At 39.0% G+C, this 22,993-nt stretch overlaps 1 protein-coding gene across 1 annotated transcript in view; it reads left to right on the top strand.

The window, feature by feature from the left end:
• Positions 1-5,725: 5,725 nt before the first annotated feature.
• The window catches only part of SSPN (sarcospan), a gene marked incomplete at both ends in the record, with an annotated part of 38,182 nt that continues 20,914 nt past the window's right edge, over positions 5,726-22,993 (top strand). The window contains one exon of the mRNA XM_079715715.1: positions 5,726-6,004. Coding sequence (XP_079571841.1) covers positions 5,726-6,004 — 279 coding nt within the window. The remainder of the gene's footprint in view (positions 6,005-22,993) is intronic.

Below are 22,993 nucleotides of genomic sequence, written 5' to 3'. Positions count from 1 at the left end.
GATATATACATTAGGGGCTTCCCTGGTGGCGCAGTGGTTGAGAGTCCGCCTGCCGATGCAGGGGACATGGGTTCGTGCCCCGATCCCGGAAGATCCCACATGCCGCGGAGCGGCTGGGCCCACGAGCCATGGCCGCGGAGCCTGTGTGTCCGGAGCCTGTGCTCCGCAACGGGAGAGACCACAGCAGTGAGAGGCCCGCGTACAGCCAAAAAAAAAAAAAAAAAAAAAAAAAGATATATACATTAAATTTGTGCAATTTTTTGTACATCAGTCGTATCTCAATGTGGTGATACCTAAATTGGTGTTTTTTAAAAAATGCTTTTGATACTCTTTGATTCTTTAATACTCTTTCTTTCAATACACGGATCTTAATTCTTTTCCCCTTGAATGTGGGCTGGATTTAGTGGCTCGCTTCTAAAGAATAGAGTGTGGCTCAAGTGTTGCTAAGTGACTTCTGAGGCTGCATCATTAAAAGGATAGCTTTTGTCTTGTTCTCTCAATCTCTGAATCTCTTATTCTTGTTGAAGTCAGCCACCATGTTGTGAGAACACTCAAACAACCCTGTGGAGAGGCCAATGCACAGAGAGGCCACATGGAAAGGAGCCAGCCTACCAGCCAGATGAGTGAGCCACCTTGAAAGCAAATCTTTCTGCCTCAGTCAAAACTTCAGATGGTTCCAGGCCCCAGTCTTTAAGTCTTTCAGCTGAGACCTCAGAAAATGTGAAGAAACAAATGATCCCTGCTATACCCTATTTGAGTATTTGACCCACAGAAATTATGAAATAATAAAGAACTACTGTTATTCCAAACCACTAAGCTTTAGGTGATTTATTATGCAGCAATAGATAATTAATACAGAGGAATTAGAATAGCAGGAGAGAAATGAAGAGAGTTTAGTAAGATAATTTAGTTAAAAAAAAGAAACTTTACTTTTTCTATTGTTAATAACTGATGGATATACAACGACGTCCTGTATTTCTCCTCTTATTACATTTCAAAAATTGAGATACCATTGCATACAATAATAGGCACAGATCTTAAGTGTTGTTCAATGACTTTTTCACAGTGATTTATACCATGTAACCACCACCCAAACCAAGATATATAAGACTTCCATCACCCCAGAGAATCCCATCCTGCTCCTTTCTGGTCAATTCTCTCATCCCAGCTCTACAACCACTTTTTAAATTCAGTTATCATAGATTTTTACCTTTTTATTTTTACATAAATGGAATTATGCAGTATTTATTTTTTGTGTCTAATTTCTTTCACTCATTCAAGTCATTGACTATATCAATGGTTCATTCCTTCTTATTAGCAAGTAGTAGTCACTGTATGAATATACCACAATTTTTTATCCATTCTTCTCCCTATATTTCTTAATTATAATAAGTTTAGTTATTTCTACCTTATCATATGCAGTGCACACATCGAAATTATATAGACAAAAATACATGTACAAATTGCATGTAGAAAAATTTGATATTATAAATAACATCATATAAATAGGTGGAATGCATTAGGAAAGGATTCATAGTTAGCATTGCTATGGACACTCTATAGAATGAGAAAGTTATAAGCCCTATGTGAACCATAGAGAGTACACTGCACATATGACATTTAACTTGAAAAGACAAACTGCCATACAAAGATCATAAATGGGTCAATTCTTTGGAGAAAAACTTGAGCCAAAAGAAATATTTAGAATTAATGATATATAAATAAAGAAAATACTAAAAAATTATACAAAATTTTTTATATACACATTTTTGTATACAAATACAAAAAAAGATTTTCTTTTATTTGTTGTACACACACGCATGTCAGCAATATCCCTAGAGTTATTTTAGATAGGGAGACCAATGGTGCTGCATGTCATAAATGAGTTCTCAATTGTTCTCTGTAGAATATTTGATACTTCCTTAAATCAAATCTAATCGAACATTTAAAATATATGTCATTACATATTAGAGACTTGACACAGACCTTGAAACTGTAATAATTTTTCCTATGAAATCTGTTTTGTTCTTGGTGAATCTAAGATCATGTGTTCAGAAATAAGTTGGTTTAGAGATTATTTCTAGTCGTATTTCCTAAGGACATCTTGTTAATGACACTAACTTTTTTCCCCAGTTCTGAATTTCTGAAGCATAAATACGTCCAAATAATGTTGAATTTGAAATGTAGCAAACACAGAAATACTAAGCTTATTTTTTGTTATTTTCCTCACAGAATCAAAATAATCTCAAAGCTTATATTAACTACTCTCCTGTAATTTCTAAGTTACCATCTCTGTCAGTTTTGAGTTATGGGAGCAGCCAGTAGAGCATCTGAAAACACTTTGTTTCTACTTTGCCTTTTTTCCCGGTAATATAAATATCTGAAGAGGTTATTGCTTAGCCTATATAACAGAGACATTATAACTTATGAATACTAAAAAAATCCTGTTCATTTCTGTTAAACTATGTGATGAGCTGGAAATGGTGATTTTTTTCTGTGGAAAGGACATATTAAAGGAAGACCTTTTTTCTTGTTGTCCTTAAAGACCCTTTGATACCATTTTAGCCTTGATTACTCTTCATCACTAACCTTCTGACAACTTCTGTCATCCTCTTCTTTGTTTCTACTTCCTCACATTAAGTAAGTGAAAATACCATCCTCATCACTATCACCTTGTGGTATTGCCAAAGACCAGGCCCCCTTGGACACAGGTTCACGCATGTGGTTGGGAATCTGAGCAGGTGTAAGGCTCCCCATACTACTACTGCCTTCCTTTGCTGGAAGCTGAAAATTGTAATCAGACTAGAAGGATTACAATTTATCTGAGCTGTTGTTCACTGCTACTGGTTTCATTTGTAACTTGTCTCACCTAGGCAGTAAAAGTAAGCCTTCGTTATAAGAATTTATGCGCAACTGTAAGCCACACTAGTTCTGAAACTTAGAAGACAAACCTACAGGAATACCCTACTATTTTGTTTACCTATTCTAACTTAACATCTAATTTAAGATATTGAGGGAAAAGCCAAGAATATTTTATTCTTAACTAACTGACAGCCCAGCAGTATGGTCAGCAAATAGAGCTTGTATCTAGCTATAAATTATTAACAGAAATAACAGTCTCAGTCAACTATCACATACATTATGGTGGTGGATCAAGATATTTTTGTAAAGTACTCAAATACTCTTAGATTCAAGGCTAATAGCTAATTCTGTGACAGATGAAGTACTACCTATGATCATTAAATTGTTTAAAATCACAAATGATTTAAATCAGTCCATCCACTTATTTGCCTACAAGAAGTAACTAACAAAACAGGTAATCCACAAGAGTTTACATTTGGTTCCCCTCACTCATCCCTAACTAGGTGAGTGGCCCAATAATCTGGCTACTTAATGATTCTGCTACTCCATCTTTTCATCTTTAAAAGAAGAAACTATAATTACAACGAGTAACTGTCAAGAATGTAAAGTACCTAGCATGTGCTTGTTACAGAATAGATAGATACTCAGTAACTGGTAGCTATATTATTCGTAAGAACAAATAATTACTTCCATGTACTCAGCTTCCTAAAAATGTTTTCTTGGTTTATGTAGAAAAACCAAGTATTGTTCTCTTTTGCCATTTGGGTTGTTCTCAATCAGGCACAAGTCACATGGGTACCTGGATGTAACACCAGCTATGATTTGTCTGTTCTCACTAGAAATCCTAATGGTGTAATGGCCCCAAAGCTGACAATGACCTTTCCTCAGCCCCTCTGTTCCTCTTGTGAGAGTGAGCGCTGTTTCTACTGCTTCTAGGGGGAGCGCTGGGATGTGCAGTTTGGTTTCTGCTTTTTAAGCTACTGCATTTATTCCATGGGCCATATTTTTCCACTGATCCAGAAGGAAGGTATAAGGAAAACACTGAAGTTCATAAAATAAGAATATATTTTATACCTTCAAAGGTACCCAAGGAGAGCTGATGATAATTAGTTTCTAATTCTTTGGAGACAAAGTAGGGAGTTAGATTTTCTTTAAATTAGCTGATAGCAAACAATCTAGGAGTAGGCTTTATCCTAGCATCTTGGCAACATCATTTTTTTAAAATAAAGCTTTCTGAATGCTAAAATGACCATACCAAAGTAGATATAAATACTCTAAAGTGATGGGATCATTTCTGAGTGGTTTCACTGAAATTTGCTCTAAGTGCTACTGAGGAGAGGTATGTGGGAATAAGAATAATCGGTTTTATTGATTTGTTCACTGACTTTTGGCAGGGACCAAATCTACCTTGAGCATTCTTATTTTCTAGCACACTGTAGGTGCATTAAAAATATCTCAAACGTGGACTGAGTTAAATCTTCCACATCCAAAGTGTGTAATAATCCCCGTAGGCACTGTTGTGATTAGCGAAGACTGGTTAGGGACTTCATATAAACGATTAAAAGAGCTTTTAAAAACAAATAGGGTCCATCGACAGATGAATGGATAAAGAAGATGTGGCACATATACACAGTGGAATATTACTCAGCCATAAAAAAAACGAAATTGAGTTATTTGTGGTGAGGTGGATGGACCTAGAGTCTGTCATACAGAGTGAAGTAATTCAGAAAGAGAAAAACAAATACCGTATGCTAACACATATATATGGAATCTAAAAAAAAAGGTTCTGATGAACCTAGGGGCAGGACAGGAAAAAAGACACAGACTTAGAGAATGGACTTGAGGACATGGGGAGGGGAAAGGGTAAGCTGGGACGAAGTAAGAGAGTAGCATTGACATATATACAGTACCAAATATAAAACAGATGCTTGTGGGAAGCAGCTGCATCGCACAGGGAGATCAGCTCGGTGCTTTGTGACCACCTAGGCGGGTGGGATAGGGAGGGTGGGAGGGAGACGCAAGAGGGAGGGGATATGGGGATATATGTATACATATAGCTGATTCACTTTGTTATACAGCAGAAACTAACACACCATTGTAAGGCAGTTATACTCCAATAAAGATGTTAAAAAAAATACATGTGAGAGAGTTCCCAATTATCCCAGCATCTGTATAAATAGTAATTTCAAAAGCAAATACCTCAATGGGAAAAATACCTTGATTTGTCAGCAGGATCGCAGAATTTAAAAAGAAAGAGCCCATGCCTTTTTTGGAAAATAAAGAACAATTTAACTTCTGGAACTTCACAGCTTGGAGCCTAGCAACGCCTCTTTCGGATTAAATTTTCTACTAATTAAACTCAAATGATTTAAACATTCATCGCCTTGCACTGCACCTCTCAGAAAACAAAAACAAAACCGAAAAAATCCTGGGGTTTGGAGTGGGAGACATACACCACACACACACACACACACACACACACACACACACACACACACACACACACACACACACACACACACACACACACACACACACACACACACACACACACACGGTCGCGTACACAGACGTGCGCGCACACATACACACACGCGCGCGCACACGCAGCCTGTCTAAAGTGCGCTGGGGTTTAGGAGGCGCGGGGCCACTCTGCCCGATCCGGCGAGCGCTGTGTCCCGCCCGGCGAGTTGGCAGTTGGCGACCCCCCTCGACTCCCCCGCCGCCGCGGGCTCCCCGTGGCCTTCGGAGGCTCGGCGAGTCGCTCCAAATGTTTGCCATATTTGTTCAGCCTCCGTAACTCGCCGAGCAGGGCCAGCCCGTCCCGCCCCGCGCCGCCCTCGCCGTCGCCCCCGCAACCGCCATGGGCAGGGAGCGGCCGGGCCGCGGCGCGCAGAGCCAAGGGGGACCGCCGGCCGCCGACGCCGCGGGGCCCGAGGACATGGGGCCGAAGAGGGGCGCGGGGGCCCCCAAGGAGAGCGGGGAGGAGGAGGCCCGGAGGTGCTGCGGCTGCCGGTTCCCGCTGCTGCTCGCGCTGCTGCAGCTGGCGCTGGGCGTCGCCGTGACCGTGGTGGGCTTTCTCATGGCCGGCATCAGCTCCTCCCTGCTAGTCAGAGACACTCCATTTTGGGCTGGGATCATTGTAAGCATCGAGTCTGTTTTGCCTGAGCGCGTTTGCCAGACAGGAATGCCACGCCGCATGGTCGAGTTACCACTAACCCACCTGCATGCGCCCTTCCCCGGCTCCACGCCTCTAACTCGCCCTCTGCTTGGTGACCGATGCCCGCCGCCCCGGGTCTGCTCGGGCCGGGCGCGGCGGGGCTCGTGCCCTTGTCCTGCTTGTGGCTCCGAACGCCTCCGCCTCCGACAGGCCTGACCCTCACGCGCTGGAGCTGGGGAGGGAGGCACAGGCTGCTTACTTTGGTCACACTGAACAGCCTCGATAACAACAGCAGATTCACTTCGGCTTTTTCCTTCTCCTCGCCCGCGGACCCCACCCTCGTCCCTACAGAAGTAGCAAAAAAGTGAATACGTTCATCCTGTAAAAGCAAGTTAGGAAAATTCCTGTACTTGGAGTGACCACACTGGGTAGAATTGATTTTATTTTTTAAATCTGAGGTCCCGGTAGTAAGTTTATAAAACAGTGGTTGAAGGCAGGAAATGTGAATACAGCAAGCACAGCCTTAATCCACTGGAATCTAAAGTGGGATAAACCCAGGGTGCTGGCCGTGGCAGGAACCTTATTTGGGACTCTGCTAATGGATGTACTGTTCGAAGCAGAACACCGCTCAGCTGTTGTGAGTTGAGTGTTTGGACACAGCATACTTGGCTTAATTAAACGGATTCTCTGATATGAAATGGGTGCCATTTATTGAGCACCTACTGTGGGCCTGTCCTGCTAGAGAGGCCTTACACGTATTATTTCTAATCCCCACATTAGCCTTATGGGATAGTTATTATCCTTCCATTTCTCAAATGAGAGAACCAAGGGCAAACCCACTGAAGGTCATGAGTTTCCAAAGTTGGCAAATCAACCAAGTTGGTTCCTTTTGGCACCAGACTACATCTGCGTTTTCCTCATTGGGCCATGCTGCTCCCACATTTAGTTTGTAATTTTATTATTATAGTGCCTCGGGCTTACTAAAATCTCTTTCACGTGCATTATTTCATTTGGTCCCTGAAACAACACTTTGAGGTGGGAACTGTTATTCATCTGTGGACACGAGGAAGCAGGCTAAGAGAAGTTAAATGGCATTCTCAAAGCCCAGAGGTGAAAAGTGGTGGAGTCAGGTGAGACCAGAATCGACACCTCTGGCTCCTAGTCTCACATTGCATCTGTACTGCTATTACCACAAGAACTATACCTTATAAAATAACCCTCAAAATAATTTTGGATCAGGGACAGATGTTAAAAACACCTGATTAAGTATGCATTGATGCAGGTATTTTCTATTTAAGATTATTCGAACTCCAAATTCTTGCAGAGTAATTTAAAACTTTTAATTTGTGTACTGAGAATTCCCATGAAATTATCATGATTGGAGTTTTCTAAATCAAGTGATTTTAAAAATAGCTTTTCACTAAGATATACTGGGTATTTTAGTCACTTCAATGACTGTTAACATACTCAGAGGGAAAAAAAAGTCTGTTCTTCAAGGCTAGGTGAATTCAAAGAAGAAAGGAACAAAACTTCTCATTCAGTGGTTTTGAATATCATTTACAAATGTGTTTTCTAACCTTTCTTTATTTCAACTTTAAAAAGTCCAGTACGAAAAAAGCAAATTAGGTGGGGAAAATTTGTCTTAATGTTTAAGACAGGAACGTACAAACCTTGCAACTCTGAAATTTCATGAGCTCCTTGTAGGAGCATCACATGCTCCTAACTGCCCTTGGAAGCTCCCTGGATATGGTTCAAAGAGCATTACCTGCAGCCAGTTCTCTGTTTGTTCCAGTTTTCTCGGTTATAATCTGGGATCCACTCGAAGTTTTCTTGTAGTGACATCTGTATTGATGATATCTGTAATCTTGTCTTTCAACAGAGAGCATATGCAGAGCAGAGCAGTTAGTGGAGATGGCCTGAGACAAGAGAGGAGGGGCCCTAAGGAGCTGGGCAAGGAAAATCTCAGCCCAGCTGGGCCGGAGCTGCAGGCAACTTGTCCCCGTCTCCCACAGACTCCGTGCTTGTTGTTCTCCTCAGGCTGTCTGTGGTTGGTCCTGGGGCGCTCTTCCAAGCTTTCAAGGAAGGGAAAAGGCAGGGAGGCCGGGTGGTGAAGTACAGAAGCGGAAACACTGCACCTGGTGTTGAGCTCCCGCCCGGCCATTATTGACTGAATAACTTGGGGCAAGTTACTGAACTTCTCTAGGCTTCTATGTCTTCGTTGATGAAATCAGAATGGTCATAATAATTCCTCTCTCTTAGGGTTGTCCTGCGGAATAAAGAAATGAATACATTTTCTAATACTTAGAACAGTGCTGGCTCCCGGTAAGCGTTCAGTGAGTTTGCACTTTTTCTTAGCCATGAGCGGAGCAGTCACTGGTAGTGGCACTCTTCGAAGTAGCAGTGGCTCTATTTTATCTCTAATCACGCAGAACAGTCACTTTGGACTTGCTCCATTTCCCAGAACAGTTTGAACCCTGAAGAATCTATCAGTTTGGCCATCTCACCTTTCTCTGATCTGAGCCAAGTTACTGTTAGCAGTCTTAGCGGTATTAGATGAGTCCAGTACTTCCTGAATCTTTCTGGAGGATTATAAAAATTAACTGGGGGGAAAAGGGCCTCCTCAGGGTCATTTTCCCTAGGGACGGGAATGATTCTGGTCTGGTATATCCCCCAGGAGATACTGGAAAGTTTGCCCTATTTAGCAGACCTGTTAGACCAAAGCAGTACAGGTCAATCCCTGAGGCTGAGGCAGAGTCAAACCTGTTTCCGGAATTTATGCTGAATTCAAGCAGGGCCCCCAGACTGAGGCACCCGCCCCATGGACAGTTTGACCTGCTTCACTCTTCTATTTCTGTTTATACTGGTTGCCTCTGATCATGTGACACTTACTTCATTTTACAAGGTTTGCTATCGCATTACTTTGGGATTTGGGTATCACCATTCCCATGATAGAATCTAGGTATATGGATAAATTTACTTAGGCAACTTCTTCTTGACCAATATCTGGGTGGCTTGATGAATATTCAGTGAAATTCTAGTTACAAAAAAAGCCATTGGTAATCTCTATTCAGAGATTTTATGTCCAGAAGAATTTTAGAAAAACAAATAGGTTATTTCTTACCTACCTGTAAATATGACTCTCACCCTCCATCAGAGACATGACTGAAGTCTTTTTACTTCAATTACAAAAGATTCCCGTAAAGGAAAAAAAAAAAAAAAGAATGGAGCTGCTCTGGAGACCACGTAACCTGTAAAAGTGCCATTCTTCTCTCAAAATTCTTTTTACATGGCTTGAGGGTTGCAAGTCACTCCACAAGGACAGCATAAACTGAAACAGGGTCTTTGAGGATGAACTTGGTTAGGGGCAAGGGATCCTAGGAAACAGAAGTTTGCATTTAATTCTGTTAATGGCTTGAGTTGCTGGGTCGAATAGACATTCAAGTTTGCACGTCATTCCAGAATTCTTATTGATGAAAAAATGTGTAAGGATTGAAGAAATCTAAGAACTTTGAGTCCTTTACTTACTTCTTACTCAAATTAATACAATTTTGGTTTAGGTGAAGCATAACATGTTTGAACTCTGGCTTATTTTTTTCATTCGGCAACGTTTGTTGGGGATGTCTGACGAGCTAGGCATTGGTCTAAAAATAATGAATCATATACAAGGAGGAGATCTCCAGAGATCCTGATGGACATGTGGCCTTATCTTATCTGACAGTAATGAATACTTGCGATTAAAAATTTTAACCTACGCAAATATTGTTAAAGTCCATTTACCTTTCAAAGTATTTCACTTACCGTGATTTATTTGCTTTGGCATCTCTATCTGAAGTCAATTTAAGAGCAAACTCTTCCTTCTCTTCCCCAATGGAGATGTTTACTGTTTGTTAGTTTCTTGGTCCTTGTAGGGAATATTCCTAGAATGGAATATTGGAATGGAATATTGGAATGGAATAATGGAATGGAAAGTGGGAATTTATTTGCCTTACGGTGCTTTTTTTAGTTTTCCTCACTCTTGCTCCATTGTTCCCATACCCCATCCCCCTGGAATAAAATCCCTGAGATATATACTACAGTAATCACATTAGAAAGTTTAAGGAAAGAGCTTAAAGGGAAGAATATTTCCTTTCCTTAATGTCATTCATAAAACTTATCATATGAATCTGTAATGATTAAGAGTGCTGTCAAGAATTTCAATAACAGTTTTCATATGTTAACGTACTCTAAGGAATTCAAAGTGCAGGTGTATTCAGATTTTTTAAATCTATTTTTAATCTTGACTTAATGGAAGGGGAAATTGGGTGGTTATTTATTTTAAAAAAGAATACACCCTGAAATTCACAAGTAGATATATGACATATAGCAAGTAAGGAACAGATATTGTTATTATCCGCAATCTATAAGTGGAGAGACTGCGACATGATGGTTTGCCTAAATGATTTGATCATGGTTATGAAGAAAAACTGGAAGTGAGAAAGATTTGGCACTAGGCTTTTGGATAGACCCTAAAACAAGTCAAGAAGCAAAAAAATGATGTCAATTTTCTATATATGTGTATTGACATTTGAGAATTTAATCTGGAATTATATTTTTAGGAACACATTGCATAGTAGTACATTATTTTTCATATTGGGGCCTTAATATGCTTCCAAAACTTAAAATTGCATCTCTAGTGCCACTGGGAAATAATTTTGATTATAGCAACTGTCACAGGATAGTTAGGAACTGAGGAGTGATAATCCCATGGCCTAACTCAGTCTCCACTGAGTGTGTATAATAAGTAATGAGAGGATAATTATCTTATAGGTACATGAAGTTGTTGTAGTAAGTCTAGAAATGGAATGTAATTGGATTAATTTGGAAAAAAATTAATTTTAATAAGTGTATGAACACAAAAGGGAATATTCAAGAATTTGGTGACATGCTCTCTGAAAGAATCTTAGGAATACTGAATAAAGAATAAGTAAAGTTAATAATAAAACAAAAAAAATTTTAAAAGAATAAGTAAAGTTGGAAAAAATCATTAGGTGCTTAGAATCATTAGGAGAATGTATTTTCACTTCTATTTCTAGCTTCATACTAAGCCAGATATGCAAAGGCCAGGGGAATGCTTATACAATGAGGAAATTATCCTTGAATTTCCTTTCTCTTTTTAAAAAAGGAGGAGAGGGCTTCCCTGGTGGGGCTTCCCTGTTGGCGCAGTGGTTGGGAGTCCGCCTGCCAACGCAGGGGACACGGCTTCGTGCCCTGGTCCGGGAAGATCCCACATGCCGTGGAGCGGCTGGGCCCGTGAGCCATGGCCGCTGAGCCTGCGCATCCGGAGCCTGTGCTCCGCAACAGGAGAGGCCACAGCAGTAAGAGGCCCGCGTACCGCAAAAAAAAAAAAAAAAGGAGGAGAAGGGACAGGAGAAGGGACAGCTTCTGGTATTTTTCAACCTGTATTATGGATATATTCAATCTCTAGAAACTTTTAATATTGACAATTATCATTTTGGTTTTATTTTTTGTGGTAGAAATAGTAGTGCATAGAATTTGGGGATAATCAAATAAAAGGTAAAGCAATTAATTCTCTTTAAGTATATTATGTGTCCATGGGGCCATTATTTATCCCTGACACATAACGGTATCCAGTGTGTTAAACCAAACTCTATTCCATATTTGCCATTATTAGAGTTTCTGTTTGAACTTATGTATATCCATTTTTAAACTATGGTTTGAGAAATGACATACAGTTGTGTTTTCCAGTATAGAAAATTTTATGTTTATTGATAATGTTGAAAAGAACTAAGAGGTAATCATAAGGAGTGTGTTATTACTCCACTGTGGGCCCTTGGCTTCCAGAAATATTCAGAACATGTTAACATTATTGAGATATTTTATTTCATGTTATAAAATGACTACAGGATCTAAAAAAAGAAAGAAGTCACATGACTTATTTTGCATTCCCCTAACTTGAATAAATTAGGACAAATTAGGATTGATGTGGCTGAATGCTAGATGCCAATATTACCATCCTTATCTTCTACAAAGAAAGCAATGGCATAGGTTTCCCTAATATTTGGTCCAGTAGTTTTATAGATTGCCATTATGATGTCCACTTTCAGTTTGGTCTGAGGAAATGGATATTTTCTCGACTTTTTCTTCCCATTAACCTTGTCCATGACATTTCTATTAAGGGTGTCCTTTAACTGGGTCCACTTGCCTGTGTTGTACCCTGAAGGGATGGCATCAACATTAAAGGATACACACAAGATAATGTGAAGAGTTCAGTGTGCATATTTCTATGTTGCTGTAGGATAGGAATGGAATCTAGTCATTAAACTTTAATTAGATACCATTTCACTGCAAAGTACAGTTCAGTTTTAGGATTTAGATCCTGGCAAACTAAAGAAATGCTGCTCAAAAGAGCCCATTAAAATCCAGGCTTGGATTCAAGTCTAGGTTTATTCAAGTCTAGGTTTATTACAATGAGTTCATAAGCTGAAGGTGATCTTTTAAAAAATGGATGTTGGGAACGGTATTTGTATCATAAACTATATAAAAGCCTATTTCAGAGGCATGTCCTCTTTCAGATGGTTTGGATGCTACCTCAGATCTCAGTGTATTGAGATAAAATTTGGCAGGAGTAACTGTTAGATGACTGAGCGAGGCAGCTCACTCGATCACCCTGGTAGATTTTAAAATTCATATGTGTACGCTTCCCAATACAGCAATAACTAAAATACATTTTCCTTTCTGTCTTAGTCTGCTCCAGTACGGTGGGTTCTGGTGAGGGGCTCTCTTCCCGACTTGCAGATGGCCACCTTCTCACTACGTGCTCACGTGGTCCTTCCTTGGTGCATGTGCCTGGAGAGAGGGAGGGGTCTCGCTCTCTTCCTCTACTTCTAAGGTCACCAGTCCTGTAGGATTAGGACCTCCCCCTTACAACCTCATTTAACCTTAATTACCTCCTAAAAGCCCTGTCTCCAAACACAGTCACATTGAGGGTTAAGGCTTTAACATATGAATTGGGGGAGGGTGTGCATAATTCAATCCATAGCTTTTTCAGTGAGGAATATCAATTTGTACAGCCACCTCAGTGATTCTTAAGTGTGTTTCTCAGCTTATTCAGGAAGGCCCTGTGGCTTTCATGGAACAGCTAGAAGTCTGAATGTTTCTGATGAGGGTTCTGAACCAGTAAGCTGACACTTGGCAGTGCAGCGGGGTGGCGTGGCTCAGGCTCATGCCAGTAGTGAAGCATATGGAGGAGGGTGTTTTCAATGCATTTACGGATTGCTTCTTTTGTCAAATTTCAGTGAAAATAAAATCAAGTAGATTTAGCCGGTGCCTACAATTCCAAGGGTAGCTTAGGCGTTTCATTTGTTGCCTTAGCTTTAAGGCTTAGGACCCACCATTTAGTAAATCTCTGCCTTTCTTGGCCACTCCTGGAGTGAGTCGCTATCAGGATCTAGCTACATGACACCTTGGCCTCTGAGGCAAGAAAATGAGGGTGGCTGACTGAGCCCTGCTGGTGGTGGATGCTCAGATTTTCAGCAATTAGATGAGCCCTCTGGCCTCTGGGAACAGTGATCTCAGGCTTGGTCGTTCTGGAACTCAAGGGAAGCCCGCTCTCAGGTCTCCTTTATAATATGCAGCTGATGCTTTCATTTTTGATGATGATTCTGAAAATTAGATGAACACTCTTTGTTCTGTGGAATGGGTCAAAATAAAACCCTGGGGGTGCCCCCACCTGGGGCTTCGTGCTGTCACAGCCTCCAGGCCGAGCATGTAGCTGCTGGTGGATCCTCCTCTGTAGGTACACTGTCAGGGCTTCTCGTTTGATCCTGTTTGTCCAGCTTAAAAACCCTAAAAATTCCAAGGGTCTTTGCTTTACTTTAACAAGTGCTGCACAAATCCAAACCATCCCAGAGGGAAAAAACTAGAGAAGACTGAGTAGAACCATCCAATACGCCACCTTTTGGTCCAATCCGAGTCCAAAATGAGTAGCAAACAAAAGGCAAGGAAGGCCATGGTTCCAGAGACGTGCTGGAATATCGCTGGTTTGATTTTTGAGCATATTTAAAGTTGATGCTCTCTGATCTAAGGTTGCTAAGCAACATCCACTGCCTAACACAGTCATGAATGTGAGTGTTTCAGTGCTGTGTTTCCTCACTCTGGCAAAAGGCTGGTAAGTGACTGGATGTTAGAAAGCAAATGGTTTGTTCACAAATAAGCATTCTCACGTTCTGCTGAAGAAGTTCGGTTGGGGCCGCTTCTGTTGTTGCAGAAATGAGCAACTCCCCCTGGCTGGGAGAGGCTGCGGAAACCTCGAGGATGCTGTTTTATCAGCATCCCACTCAACTGTTGTTGTGAAAGTGTTTGATTCAGCATTCACTGTAATGAGCCATTAAAATCCCATTAAGATACGTTGTTATCAAGACCTCTCTCTTGTGTGGAAGATAATGACAGGTGAGGAGAAAAGAGGGGGACTTGCTAATGTGTTAACTAGACCCTAACTAAGGAGAGAATTTTCGCTTTATTGCTAGGGAAAAACATAACACTTACCAGCTTCCTTCTAAAGTATCAGGTGTGGCACACATATCAGGCCATTACCTGTGCCGTTTAGCTGTGCCAGGAAAGCTATAAAAGGGGCCTTTTCCAAGACAAGGGAAACAGCATTTCAGCCTTCATCCTTTCTGGTGGAGGGTGGAGGGTGCTCAGTTATGGAGACGAACACAGGGCGACTCTCCCCGTCTCAGCAAAGGGGTGGAGCATCAGAGGCAGCCAAAGGGCAAACTAGGTCTCCGTAAGGTGGACACTTCATAATCAATGCAGACTAACTTCTCCATGACTGCATACTGATGAAAGACAGAATTCAACCATTTTAGTGCGCGTGTTCCGCGTTCAGTAAGTTTATGCATGTCTCTCCTGTGCTCGCTACTCAGATTCTGAAACAGAAGGATCCGACCCACGCAGGCTGGCTTTGTCGCATAATCTTTTCATGAACAAGTGGTTCGGGATGCCTATGAAAGAGCTTCCATCCGAGTTAAGGGCTGTGAGACCAAACATAATTTTAAAAATGAACATAGGGTGACCGTAACTATTGTGTTCGAGAACCCTCGATAAATACTCATTCAGTCACTGAATCTAGTGCGTCACAAAATTTTCCACCTGGAGACCTCCCTGAAGCCTCGTTCCCCTTCTCCCCGTCCTCACACACACATCACAAAAAGCTCAGTGTCTAGCTAACCCATGTTGCCATGGAAGGGAAGAGAGGAAATGCGGGAGAGGCTGCAGGCTGCCTGGGGACACTAACCTCCTCATGATGAGAAGGACAAAAAACTTTTTAAAGAAGTAATGTTACTCTATATTACTTAATGTTCCATTATATCCTTTGTGTGTGTGCTTTTTCTTTTTTTTTTTTTTTTTGGTAAAAAGTGCTCTTAATTAGAAAAGCCTCTTGATAATATTTTTTAAAGATTGAACAGGATGGTTTTCTCATTTACACTCCTGTTATAATTGAATGTATATTGATTTACTGTATAATTTCTATATACTGTACCATTTCATCAAATTCTATTTATTGTACTGTTTCAGATAGATGGACCCAGGAGTATTAACGTAGAATTATCTGCACAACCATTTCTGAAGTGGGACCTAACTTGAGAACCTACTTAATTATACCTGAATCATAAAATTCAGCCTATCTCTATACCTCTGGAGTAGGCTAAATCCACATTTATAAGATTCCTTTCCCTTCTGAGGACTTGAAAAATTTTTAAGTGAAACAAATGAATTGTAGTAGTTTATTTTTCCCACAAATAGGTAGCACTTCTACCCCTCGTGTTGATTCATGAGAAATGCTGAAACACAATTTTGTTTCTCTTATATTCTTTGAGAATGGATTATTTTGCAAAAGTAGGTACTTATAGAACCTATTGATGATTAGTTTCTGATAAGTTACCACAAGAGTGAGTTAGGTGGTTGATGAGCAACAGAACAGAAGCCTATCAACAAAAGAGTACCTACTTGTAAAACAGAAACTTTTCACATCTAGCCATTCTCCCTCTGTCTTTCCATGTGCCAAGTTCATTTCCCCCAGGAGCTGTGTCTGGGAGAGGGCACACACACACACACAACCAGCTACGACACAGTTGAAAAAACCAAGTGTTAAGTTGGTGCTCTAAAGAAGGTGGCACAGAGGAAGGTGTGATTAATCCTGTCTGGGGAGGATCAGAAAAGGCAAGGAGAGAGGGCCTGAAACTGCAGGAGGGGCTTCAACTTTGGAATAAAACACATGTGGGTAGAATCCCAGATCTACCATTTTCCAAAAATTTAGGTTATGATTTTTATTTTTATTTTTGTGTGAGTTTGAACAAGTATGGGCAATTCTATACAATCCTATGATTTTAATTATGAAAATTTCTAAGTATATAATAGCATAGACAGAATAGTAAAGCAGGTTCATCAAGTTTTAGTATTTTGTCATAATTGTTTTCATTTTTTTAAGAAAGAAAACATTGCAATATATTGAAGTTACCTGTTTCCTTTCTTAATCATATTCTCCTACCCCATCCTCCTTCTCCAGAGGTATCTACTATCCTGAATTTGATATCTGTCATGCCTATGAATGTTTTCATACTTTTTATATGTATATATCCATAACCAATAATTAATGTTATTTTCAATATTTTAAATTTTATATAAATGGTAGCATAATATCATGTTTTTCAATATTGTTTTTGAGATTTATTTATAATAGTTCATGGATATCATTCATTCATTTTTGCTATACTATATTACATTATAGGACTATACAATTAATTTATTCATTCTCCTGTTGATGAAAATTTAGGTTGTTTTCAAAAGATTATTTTTTTCTTGCAATTACAAACAGTGATACAATGGACATTCTATTCCATGGCTCTCTATGCATGTATTTCAAAGTTTTTAAAGGAATATTCCTGGGAATGGAATGATTGGGTCTTAAGATATAGGCATTTTCAACTTATTAGATATTGCCAAATCAGTACCGCAAACCCAAAGTTGTACAAATCTACACTCCAGTAAGTCAGAATTTCCACTGATCTACATGTATGCCAACTTTTGATAGTCAGACAGTTTTAATTTTTAAAAAATCTTTTATTTTTTTAATTAACAAGTTTTAATACAATTTTAAAAGGTTATTTTCCATTTACAGTTATTACAAAATACAGGCTCTATTCCCCGTGTTGTACAGTACATCCTGGAGCCTATCTTACACCTAATAGTTTGTGCCTCCCAACCCCCTCCCATATTGCCCCTCACCCCACACTGGTAACCACTAGTTTGTTCTATCTGTGACTCTGCTTCTTTTTTGTTATGTTCATTAGTTTGTTGTATTTTTTAGATTCCACATATAAGTGATATCATACAGTATTTGTCCTTTGTCTTTCTCCGTTTGACTTATTTCACTTAGCATAATGCCCTCCAAGTCCATCCATGTTGCTGCAAGTGGCAAATTTTCATTATTTCTTATGGCCAAGTAGCAGGCAATTTTAGTTTTTGCCTATCTTATTTGTATGCAATGATATCTTATTTTAATTTATATTTTTCTGATTACTGATGGAGTTGAACATATATGTTTATTGACCATTTAATTATGTTTTCTGTCCTTTATTTATTCAACAAATGTTTTCTATGAGTTGTTTTTCTCCTACTTATTGATTTATAAGATTTATTATCTTTGTTACTTAGCCTTTGTCGTTTTAGGTACTGCAAATATCTTCTCCTAGGTGGTATCATGTCTTTTACTTTTGTTTATGGTGGCTTTGTTGAGGAAAAGATTTAATTTTAATGTATTCACATATATTAATCTTTTTATGGTATATGCTTTGATATATTTTAAAGAAATCTCCCCCTACTCTGAGGTCAAAAAGATATTTTTCTATATTGTTTTCTGACATGTTGAAGGTTTGCTTTTGTATTTATATCTTTAATCTAAGTGGTCTACTTTTTGCATATGGATGTGAGATAATGTCCATATTTTATTTTTGGAGTGTTCATTGTTTTAGTACCATAAATAATCAGTACTTTCACACTGATCTTCTATTTCCATTTATCGTCTATCAAGTTTCCATATTAGATTTGAGGAGTGTGTCTGTGATCCTCTTCAATCCCATTGTTTTGTCTGTAACTCTGCTGATATCACACTGTCTGCATTAAAATAGCACTATAATGCATCTTGTTATAAAGGTGATGGCATAAGCAGCTCACCCCCCCCCCCCCGACCCCTATCTTCCCCATACCTTCTGCACTGGAAGGCGAAGTCTTAACCACTAGACTGCCAGGGAAGAACATAAATTCTATATATTTTAGCATTGGCTTCTCAAGTTCCAAGAAAAATACTTTTGGTATTTTCATTCAGTTTGTACCTTCTATGCAAGCAAAGAATACCTCACCAGTTATTTGGGTTTTCTCTAATGTCCTTTTTGCTTATCTTTTGATTATTGATTTCAACTGAATTGCTTTGTGCTCGGTTCATGTGCTTTTCATACTATCAATTCTTTGATATTATATGAGACTTACTTTGTGATCTAGCATGTGACTAATTTTTATAAACATTCCATTTATGCTTGGAAAAAAAATGTGGATTCTCTCATTTTGAAATTTACAGTTTTGTATTCAATTTAAAAATCAAGCTTTTTAATCAGGTTGTTTAATTTTCTACATCCTTACTAATATTTTTCAGCTTGATCTAAAGATTACTGAGAGATGCGTATTCAGATTTCCCAACATTAGATGAATCTATTTCTCCTTGTTTTCTTCCCATTTTCATTAAACATTTTTAATCTACTTAATAACTACATACAAGATAATGATTATAAAGTATTTCTTTAGTCTTAGGTTAGTAGCTATTTTCTCCCATTAAAAAAATATATCATTCCATTGTCTCCTGACTTCAGTTATTGCTGCTAAGCAGTTTGGTAAATATCTAATTGTTTTTCCTTTATAGATAACATGCCTCTTTCCTCTGGTTGCTTTTCTGATTTTCTTTTTGTTTTTGAGGGTGCTATAGTTTAGCTACAATGTGCCTACATGTGGATTTGATTATATGTTTCCTGAATCTAAGATTTTTGTGTCTTTCATCAATTTTGAAAAAAATTCAGCCATTATTTATTTTTTCTAAGTATTGTTTCCCTCTTCTCTTTAGTCACTTTGCCTGGAACTGCTATCAGATGTATGTTTGGACATTCTTGTTTTATTTTCCTTATTTCTCAACCTCTCTATTATGTTTCTTTTCTTTTTAAAAAAATATTTATTTTATTTATTTATTTGGTTGTGCTGGGTCTTAGTTGCGACAGGCGGGCTCCTTAGTTGCGGCTTGCCAGCTCCTCAGTTGTGGCATGTGAACTCTTATTTGCAGCATGCATGTGGGATCTAGTTCCCTGACCAGGGATCGAACCCAGGTCCCCTGCATTGAGAGCGTGGAGTCGTAACAACTGTGCCACCAGGGAAGTCCCTCTGTTATGTTTCATCTCCCTGTGTCTCTCTGTGCTGTATTTTAGGTTATTTCCTCAGATATACCTTCTAGTTTACTATTCCCCTTTTCAGTTGACTTTAATCTGCCTGTTACTTGTCCAGGAGTTTTTTTTTTTTTTTTTTTTTTTTGCGGTACGCGGGCCTCTCACAGTTGTGGCCTCTCCTGTTGCGGAGCACAGGCTCTGGACGCACAGGCTCAGCGGCCATGGCTCACGGGCCTAGCCGCTCTGCGGCATGTGGGATCTTCCCGGACCAGGGCACGAACCCGTGTCCCCTGCATCGGCAGGTGGACTCTCAACCACTGCGCCACCAGGGAAGCCCTGAATGTACTTTTTAATATGTTTAGTTATTTATTCAAATATGTTCACAGTGGATGGTTATATAAAAAAATAGTTACAAATCACATATATAATATAAAATCATTTTGTAAACAAATAATATAGTTATATATTGAATGTACTTTTATAGGCTCTATTTGTTAGTTCTGCTATTTGAATTTCATGTGGCTTTAATTCTGAGAGAGAGAGAATGTGTGTGTGTACATGCATACAAACTTATATGCGTGTGAGTGCTGGCCTTCACTAATGAATTGATTTTTCATATGTTTGCTATAATTAGTCTGTGAGTTCATTTTCTAAGAGGATTTATATGTGATAATTCGGTGTGGGCTATTTGAGGATGTAACCCTTCCAGATGATTTGTCTTGCCAAGTGTCCCAATGGTATCATGATCCAAGAGCCACCTTTTCTTAAATTTACCTATTTATTAGGGAAAATTTCAAGCATACTCAAAAGTAGATAAAATAGTACAATGAATGCCTATGGTCCCATTACTCAGCTTCAATAATTATTAAGTGATGATCAGTGTTGCTTCATTTGTATATTCCTGTACTCCTTCCGTACTCACACACCACACACTGGATTATTTTGATGTAAATCCTGGATATTATATCATTTCATCTATAAATATTTCACTATGTAAGTCAAAAGATGAAGACTAAAAAATAATCAAAATAGCAATCACATCTAACAAGCTAACAATTTCTTAATAGGTTCAAATCAGAGTTCAAATATTCATGATTAACTCATGAGTATTTCCTCACAGTTTGTCAAAATAAGGATCCCAGTAAGATCCACGAACTGCAATTGGTTCATATATTTCTTATATCTCCTTTTCTCAAAGATTTATCTTTTCTCTCTTCCCTCTCTCTCTTCTTCCCTCCATCCCTCCCTCTCTCTCCCTCTTACAACTTATTTGTTGAAAAAAACAGTTGTTTTTTTTTTTTCAGGATCACTTTCATGTTACTTTCTACTTTCTCATCTTCGTAGTTGCCAGGACTGTGCAAGTAGCAGAAAACTCTCAAAACCTCTACCCCACCTCATCAGCTGAGACAGAACAAGTTTCTTGATAAATTTTAGTGCTAGTGGATTAATTATTTTCTAGTAGCCATTTAGGGTATAACTGTTTAAGGGTGTAGCCACTTAGGGGCCTACATTTATGCCATGGGCTTGGTTCCACCCTTAGCCTATAGAAGCTCAGTGCATTTGAAAGTGTTTTTTGGGAGAAGAGTTTCGTATAATTTAGTCCTTAATATTATGCAGAAATGGAACCTCTTGATGCTTTAAAAAATCTTCTTTGGATCAACTTGAAAGTTTCTTAACCTCTCTAAGTGACAGTGTTCTATAAAATGAGGTAAATTTTTTTTCTTATTCCACTGTTTTAGGGAATAAATGAGCTAATGTATACAAAGTGGGTAATGCAAAAAGGGTACCCTTTCTGGGTAGAGAAGATCTGTGAGCAGAGTTTGAAGAATGAATATTACTGGATTCAAAATGGTTGAAGGAAGAGTACTATACCAGGATGATAAAGAAGTAAAGGGACATTTTGGCTCGAAGGCACAATTCTTGTCCTATGACTATTAAGCCCAATTTTTATCCATAACCAACTTCATTGCTCCACAATTCTTTTGTTTGTGCTAATTCAGTCTTTTGAGGGTGTAACTGCAAAATTCCCAGCAGTTCCTATAAAATATGTATCTTAGCATAGATATGCAAATCTGCATTGTAATATTAAAGTAAAACCCAAACTAAAGGAGTTTATTAATTAATTTATTTATTTTTTGGCTGTGTTGGGTCTTCGTTTTTGTGCGAGGGCTTTCTCTAGTTGAGGCAAGCGGGGGCCACTCTCTTGTTGCCGAGCACAGGCTCCAGATGCGCAGGCTCAGTAGTTGTGGCTCACGGGCTTAGTGGCTCCCTGGCATGTGGGATCCTCCCAGACCAGGGCTCGAACCCGTGTCCCCTGCATTAGCAGGCAGATTCTCAACCACTGCGCCATCAGGGAAGCCCCCAAACTAAAGGGATTCTACTTGAATGTCTGCACGATAAGTCACGCACTAGGATAGTTGTCGGATTTTTCTCTCTGTTTTCTGTAAGTGATTTGATGAAACACTCAGTTGTGAGATTCATTGTTTTAAAATTATGAGCTATTTGCAATCGTTTTCAAGCAAGGTTTTGGAAACATAGGAATTGTAGCAACTTTGTGCTGGCACATCTCTTGCAGATCTCCTTAGCTTTCCAGCCTTATTTTGGCAGGAACATCAAGGAAAGCACACTATATCCATAGGATTTAAGAGATTCAGGCTCCCTTCATCCAGCCGCTGGTCACAAGTTCCAGCTCCTTTTTAACAGTTCCATCAGGATAGTTTTCTAGTATCGTCTAAAGCAACATAGGAGGTATAAGTGAACATCTGCAAAACACAATGTGTGCTAAGAAATCGGGCGGTCACTTTGTCCTTTGCACTCTTTTTGTGTTTGTACAACAGATCTGCCTAAACTACACAGCAATGCAAAGTACAATGCAACATTGGTTAAAAAATTTTTTTAAATACATATATAAAGTCTATCTTTCTATATATCATGAATTATACATATATAATCTTTCTATATGTAAAGAGAGATTATATATAAAGATATATAGCTATATTAATATCACAATAAAGATATAGATATAAAATTCTGGTTATTGGATAGTTTCAAATCATGATAAAACCCACCACTTGGAATGAGAAAGGTTGTATTTTACCAAACAAAGGACTTCGGTCTGGTAAGTAAGTGCTTAACACTCCATACTTCTTGACCAACCAATCAGAACTTTTGTCACAGCAAAGCAGGTGAGTCCATTCTCTGCTGCTGGCAATTGCATGAGTAATAATTTCCTGAAGTTCCTGAAGTTGCCTTATAAGTTCTTAGAAATTTTATTTCTACAATTTATTTTCCAAAGTGATCTAGATTTAAGAAAGTTCTAGGTGACGATAGGCCTGCTTTTGTTTTTTAATTTAATTAATTAGCACATAAATCATTAATTTTGATTCAGTTGGAATGTCTTTACATACTCATATATGAAAAGTCCATAGAGTTACAGTAATGAGACATAGATCTGTCAGGTATCAACTCCTCAGGCAAAAGGACAATG

This window comes from Hyperoodon ampullatus (assembly GCF_949752795.1).
Source record: "Hyperoodon ampullatus genome assembly, chromosome: 11".
In the NCBI taxonomy this organism is placed as follows: domain Eukaryota; kingdom Metazoa; phylum Chordata; class Mammalia; order Artiodactyla; family Ziphiidae; genus Hyperoodon; species Hyperoodon ampullatus.
The sequence above is the reverse complement of the archived record's forward strand: the minus strand, read 5'-3'. Positions and strand labels throughout refer to the sequence as shown.